The sequence below is a fragment of the Echinops telfairi genome, unplaced genomic scaffold, assembly GCF_000313985.2.
Source record: "Echinops telfairi isolate 266 unplaced genomic scaffold, ASM31398v2 ScPeMD7_53;HRSCAF=182, whole genome shotgun sequence".
Classification (NCBI taxonomy): Eukaryota; Metazoa; Chordata; class Mammalia; order Afrosoricida; family Tenrecidae; genus Echinops; species Echinops telfairi.
In genome coordinates, this window is record NW_022103951.1 from 19,567,410 (window position 1) to 19,574,759 (window position 7,350).

General features: G+C 46.4%; 1 protein-coding gene across 1 annotated transcript; it reads right to left on the reverse strand.

Annotated features, from left to right (window-relative positions):
* Positions 1-6,067: 6,067 nt before the first annotated feature.
* Positions 6,068-6,955, reverse strand: LOC101658241 (melanoma-associated antigen B18-like). The gene has a single exon (XM_013008691.1). The coding sequence runs from the start codon at positions 6,953-6,955 to the stop codon at positions 6,068-6,070; it is 888 nt and encodes a 295-aa protein (XP_012864145.1).
* Between the last annotated feature and the right edge of the window lie 395 nt (positions 6,956-7,350).

The window sequence follows — 7,350 nt, forward strand, 5'->3', positions numbered from 1 at the left end:
AAAGTAATCCACACTTTTAAGGGCACTGCTCTCTCACAGCTTTGTCCCAGCCTTACCTAAACTGTTCGCCTGTTTGTTTTTTTCTTCCAGAAGTTGTCAGGTTACCAATGACACTGAGCCAAGTTTGCCAACACCAGGATCACCCGCTCCTGCATCACCCCAAACTCATCCAGCATAGGCCCCTAAATGGATAACCCCTCAGAACAAAGTAGGAAGCATGTGGACCACAAACCCCATGAAGTGTCCCTTTTGGCAGCAGGAAGCAGCCAGAGACATTGCTGCCCAGTACCCACAAAGATTTGGGTCCATACTCCTTCATTGGGGAATGCTATGTAGGTAGATTTAAGGACAGGCGCTTGTCAGTTCCATGCCTGCATAGGCCCCCATAGAGGAGGGTGGAAAGACATCAGGAAGCCATTGAACACCTATGAAGACCCCAAACTGAGCATGCTCATACTCATGTCCCCGAGCCAGGAGGGAGGTACACCTGGGCACCCAAACTAGGCTCAGGCTCATGACATCACCAAGGTGGGCTTAACTTAGCCTATGAGGGCAACCAATACCATCAACCGTGCCTTCTACCAGCCAGAATAAAGACGGAGAGCATGCTCTGACATGGTCTCTTGCCCTCTTGTCCTCTGGCCCTCTTGTCCCTTGCTCTCTTAACCTCTTGGCCCCTGGGATTTTCCCCGTTACACACGTGTGAGTACTGTTTTCCATGTGGTTGTCCCCCTGAAACTTTTCCATTCATTCATAAAAATCACTTGCATTACACGTGTGCTTCCACGTGAATTCTTTCAGCATGTGACGCAAAGAACTGAGGTATTACCCACTCCCAAAACGTAACACTTTGTGTCTACCCAGAGGTACCTCTGGAGAAAGACCTGGTGCTCCGCTTCTGAGGTATCAGTCATTGAAAATCTTATGGCACAGCTCAACTCTGAAACACATCTGATGACCATGGAAAGAATCGACTGCACTGCAACTCAATTGGCTTTTGGTTGGGCATATGTCAAGCCAGCTCCTGGCCTGTTTCACTGGGAAGCATGCACTGAACCACCAACATAACCATGAGGGGTACCTCTCCCAGAATCTGTCAGAAACATCACTGGATGATGTAGGGGAGCTATGTTCTGCCTACCAGCAGTCAAGGGGAATTCAAAGATAGGGTGAAGTAGCCGACATGCTTCTGATCCTTTCATACACTTGACTTGCATACTCAAATCACCTTGCAACTTCCAGCTGGTATTAGCAAGTCAGAGATGCCCCATGCTTATTTAGCTAAGCTGTCCTGGATTTTCTACCCAGATTCCACCCTGTGATTCTTTGAATGATGTCCCCTCACAATATGTGTTGGAATACTAACCCTTATCCATGTAGATGTGATCCCATTTGGGAGTGGTGGTTCCTTTATTATGTTAATTAGTCCAGGATTATATAGGGCAAGTTGGCAACTTTTTGAGAAGGAAGAGCTCATTCTTTCCCTCAGAACACTTTAAATTTTTTAGAGAGCCATACATATATTTTTGCAAGCAAATTAAATCATCATTATCTGAAAAATATACTTTGAATTTTTTCAACTTCACTTCTGAACGATCTGTATGTACTGCAAGAGTTGCCCATGGCTCTCCAGGTATCCAATCCCGGGTATGTCCAAAGAAAATCACTTTTAAGAGAAAAAGAACAGATCAGGCAAGGAAGGGCGAATGGGGCAAGATAGATGCCATGTCTTCAAAGAGTGCCCCCAAAGAAGCTGAGCCATGGGTTTTTCCTCAGAACGGTCCACACAGAGAGCCTTGACTCCAAGCCAGTGCCCTGATTTCAGACTGCTAGCCTCTAAGCCTGTGAGAATCACGTGGTGCTTTTTAAAAGCCATCCACTGTGAGATGAGTCTTTCTTATAGAGCAGTGTCAGAGAGCCAAGACATCTACTCTATCTCTTTATGGCCCTTCTCTACCATCTGCTGAACTGTGCATTTGAACTCAGATTACCAGCCTGCCCTGAGTTTTGCATGTAGTCTCACTGCCCCCAATCCCTGGCACCTGGTCATTTGAGTGAGTCCTTACTACTTGAAGGAAAGGGCATGCCTTGTTGATATTTCTGAATTCAATACATGCTCAGACAAATACTAGTTACTCAGGATGCTGTTGGAGGAATACAACTTTATATGTATGAGGTTTTAAAGAAATTCCCTGATCAACCTAATATGAAAACAGGGAAATGGAAACAGCAATCAGACAATATGTTTCACTCCACAGTTTGACCAGAATTTGAGAGGCTGATAAACTCAACTGCCTGGCAAGAGCAACACGACCACAAAAATAGTAAAGCCAAACAGCAAAACCAGTTGGCCAAGCTGCCTCTGACTCGTGGCAATGCCATGGGGAGAATCGCTTCACTGAGAGTTTTCAAAGAACCTCGTCTGGCCTGTATCTTGAGGAGCCTTGGGGTGGGTTCCTATCAACACCCTAATAGCTGGTCACTTAATGGACTGCACCATCAAGTAGTTCTTAGATGCGTTTGTCTTGTGGTGTTGTCAAGAATATTGGAAATACCATGGATTGCTAGAAAAACAAACAGCTCAGTTTTGGAAGAAGTGCAGCTAGACCGCTCATGTGAATTGAGGATGTTGAGATTTCCTCGTACGTTCCTTGGACAAGTTGCCAGGAGAGACCAGTCCCTGGAGAAGGGCATCATGCTTGGTAAAGTAGAGGGGCTGTGAAAAGGAAGAAGACCCTCAGGTAGACCAATTGACACAGTGGCTGCAACCACGAACTGAAGCCCAAGAACCATTATGAGCATGGCCGAGGACTGGGTGGTGCTTTGTTCAGTTGGACAGAGGGTTGCTATAGGTCTGAACCAACCTGATGGAACTTAACAAGAACAAGTGACAGAGAAAACTTGAACACTGAGGCCAAACAAAGAAAGCGTTAGTTCTTGTGCACATAGCAATCACTGTGGTTGGCAAGGGGTCTCTGCTATCAGTTATCTCAGAGAGCAAGGCGGCTCCCAGCATGTGGTCCCAGCATCTCAATACAGCTCTTAGTGTTTGTCTCTGAATAGGAGAAAAAGCAGAAAGAGTTGTCCTCCAGTCAATTCTGACTCATGGAGGCCCTCAGTTGATATCCCAAGGACCAGTGTATTGTGGGCAAGATCTATTTTTAAAAAAGCAGTCTCTTAATTTGTAATACATTTTAGGAGTGTGAGCTGATGGCTGGTGTGGGTGGAGCTGGGAGGGGCAATACTCAAGCGTATAAGCTTCCATCAAGGATAGAGGGATACATACTTGGGACATCTTCAGGGACCTGGAGCCTCTGAGTCAGAGATGCTCTGGTAGCAGAGTGGGTTATGAACAGGGGTGACCGCAACAGCCACTCTGTGGGAGAAAGGTGAGGCTTTCTACTCTCCTACAGAGTTTTAGCCTGAGAAACCCGCAGGGGCAGTTCTACCTGTCCCACAGGGCTGCTCTGGGTCGGCATGGACCGCCAGAAGGGAGTAGCATCTTTTTGTGTCAGAGCGTGGGCAGTGTTAACAGGGAATAGGAGGTGATACCTGCAGCCTGTTCCATGGGGACCAGGGGCAGCCTTCTGAGCAGGAGAGAATGGAGAGGTGGACACATCCCAGAGACGTTTGGGGCAAACACCAGGTCCTTAGTGATTGGCCATCATAACTCCGAAGATTTTTTTGCCCTACATTCTACCACACTATTTTCTGGAGATTTTCTTTTGACTCAGAATATGTAGCTTTCTAGGGAAAATAACACCAAATCAGTCAACACTTCTGCTTCGCATGTCAAAAAAGTTTCCCCATTAGAACACATGTGGTTTAATTTGGGGGTGGGGAGGCTTTGACACTTGGATGCAATTCAGAGCTTCTAGAATGGATTTTGTTTTCATTAAATACTTTTATTTGGGGCTCTTACATCACTTATCACAATTCACACAATCATGCATTGTGTCAAGCGTACTTGTACATATGCTGTAATCATTTTCAAAGCATTTTCTTTCTACTTGAGCTCCTTATCTCCCCCAATCCACCCACCCTCCCTCATGAACCCTTGAGAAGTTATATATTATTTTCACATTTTACATTGTCCACTGCTGCCCTTCACCCACTTTTCTGTTGTTTGTACCCCTGGAAGAGGGTTATATGTTGATCCTTGTGATCGATGCCCCCTTTCTCAACTCACATTCCCCTTATCCTCCTGGTACCTCTATTCTCATTGTTGGCCCTGGGTTTGAAGCATTAACTGTTCTCCTCCTTCCCCACAGCCCTTCCTTGTAAACCGTGCTTACTTTCACTCCTTTCACCCGAGCCAGAAAATCAACCCTCCCTTTGAGTTTGCCAAATCACACCAAAGATTTACATGATTGAAATGTCCTTTTAATGGAGTGGCTTGGGTTCTTCCAGACCAGGGAACAAGTGGTTATGCACTGAGCTGTTAACCACAAGGTCAGAAGTTCAAAACCACCAGCTTCTCTTTGGAAGAGACAGGGCTTTCTACTCAAAGAGTTAGTCTCAGAAACTCATGAGTGCAATGCTGCACTGTCCTATGGGGCCCCTATGAGCTGGCTTCGACATGATGCCAGCGAGTAGTTTTTCATTTTATTAAACTAAGCTCTGGCTCTCCTAGGCCAGGGCCAAGGCTAACAGCCCAGTAATCTATCTGGGCATCTCACTGCAAAGGAAAGTCTTTACTTCTTGGAAACTCCCTGGAGACCCTGTGCATTCACCTAGTTTGTGCTCTGGTTCAAGTGCACTGGAGCAAGAGCACTGGACACCTCCAAAGTCTTCCCTGCAGGAGAGTTTCCTCTGGTTTATTGATGAACACAAAATCCATCTCAGAATCAGTGTTTGATTCCTGGGGTTTGTCTCTCAGGTGTGCAGCACATCGCTGGGGTGAGTGGCCTCCCATAACCTCATCTGGCGCCATCATCCAGTGCCCCATACTCAGTTTAACTTAAAAGTATAGAAGCCCCAAACCTCACCTTCCCCAATAACCCCTGCTCCCCACTCTCCCACGCCCCCACCTCTACCACCCCAGGCTCTCCCACACCACCACCAGCTTTCTCATCTTCAGTTTCTTCAGATTTGTCATACAGGTTTGACTGGTGATTTGGTCATCGTCCCGGTGGGTATGCTGCTTCTAGACTGTAAAATTCTCAGGGCAGGGGCTGGGCCTTTTATACCCTACTGTTCCCACTGCTAACAAGATTCCCTTCCAAAAGCAGATGTGGATAATTAGTGTGAGGAATGAGTGAGCCAGTGAACATATGTTCCAATTTATTAAAAGTTTTATTTCTCTTAATGTTGAATAAGCCAGGTGTGTCTCTTTTATGTTCACTAAATAACAAGATAGAACTGATGTGGCAAACTAAGAACTCACCATCTCTGACTTTCTCTCTTTCTTGACCCCAACTATTTGCTGCTGATGTCGTTCACATTTCCAAGGAAGTGCCTATTCCAATGCCTTCCTATCTTGTTCTGGATCACTAAATATGAAGGAAAGTTTATCAGATTTTTCTGCAGGATAACAGACTTCTGACTCTTAGATCTAATAAGCAGCAGTAAACTTATAGTCAAAGCCATTCATGAATCTGGATTCTGAATCCTTTTAAAGCGTTCTACTTACAGGAATTGCCTTTGAGAACAAGAGGAAGAAAGGCAGGGAGGAGGCAGAAAGCACTCATAGTTACCTACGCAAAACAAAAACACATAGATTATATAGACCGTGTGTTTTCTCCAGTTCCATCCAGGCAGGTCACTACTCAAATAATGTTGGCTGTCTTTTATTTTTTATATAAACAAAATAATTTGTCTCAGATTTCAACATTTAAAATTTCTTCCAAAAAGGGGAAATAAAGGTGAAATTCCAAGTTGTACATGTAGAACAGGAATTAAAAGAGGATATATATATGTTTTTCCCCCTCTAACCTGACCCACCACTACTAGAATATTGCCAGTCTCTTTCAACCAAAACGTGAAGAATCCTTCATTTTTAGCTTTCACTCGGGTCCGGAGGAGCAGCTGCTCTGGCTCTGTTCTGAGCCCTGGCTGCAATTCGGGCTTACATTCCCTCTTCATCCTCGCTCAAAGCCTCTTCCCACCAGGGTGGAAAAGCATTGGGTGTGGTGTCACTGACGTTGCCCAAGAATTCCAGGACTTTCATCCTGGTGGTTTCAGCGTAGGCTCTGGGGCCCCACAGGAATTCATAGCGTGGAGCACCACTGTTGGGCACCTGCCGGCACTCCAGGTACTTCAGCTGCACAAGATCTTGGGTTAGGACTTTCTTAGGGTCTCCATAGATGCAGTGTTTCCTGTCAGCATATACCCCAATCATATTCAGCGCTTCCCAGACCTCCTCCTCGGAGGCACAGCTGTCCTTCAGGAAGATCACACTCAGCACCAGCATCAGGAAGCCACTCTGGCGCAGGCTGTTTTCTTTTGGAATCATTTCATTCATGCTGACATCCAGTTTGTCGATAAAGGCATAGCAGTGCCTGATGGGATCCACTTCCTTCAATTCAACATCAAAGGCCAGCTCCAGGTGCTCAGAGGCTCTCTTGAGGATCTCAGTGAAGTGATTTTTGTATTCTTTGACAACAGAATTCACCATGTCTGCCTTCGTGACTGGCTCTTCCATTTGATACTTCTCTATCAGGAACTTTACCAATAAGACCGCCTTCTTTGTTAAAGGATCTTTGCTTAGGCTACTACTGGCCTGAGGGGAGCAAGCAAGCTGTCCCTGCGTACCTGCATCTGAATCTGTGAAAGATGCAGCTGAGGCTCCCTGGATAGACAGCAGAGTGTCCTGTGTCCCTGCGGTGGCTAAATTCAGGGAGGGGGAGTTTGCTGCAGTAGCCTGAACATCCTCTAGGGCTTTGGTCTCATCTTGGGCCTGGCGCTTTTTCTCCCATGCTCGTGCTCGGCGCTTACTCTTCCGGCCACGAGGCATGATTTCTGATGCGGAGCACAGACAGGCACTGGTGAAAAGCTCAGTCTAGAAGAAAAGGAAGAGATGGGTGGAGACTCAGAAGGGAGCTTCAACCCTAGCTCCAAGAAAGCTACTTCAGCAGTTTGCCTTCCCTTGACAGTACTGCATCAGAAACCCACAAGTAGGGGTTGGGCAGGACTCTGAGGCCTTGTTTGTTCTTTTCGGGGTTGTCAGCTCAGAATACTCACTTGGATTCCTGGCTGGTCTTCGGATTCATCACTCTCCTGATCTCAGACTGTCGGTGTCGGACAAAAGCCTCACTTCCCACAGCCTCCCTGGACAAAGTCAGGGAGCATTGGGTCTAACAAGCATGTCTCCGGCCTCCCAGGAGCTGATCATCAGGGTGGGGCTCTATT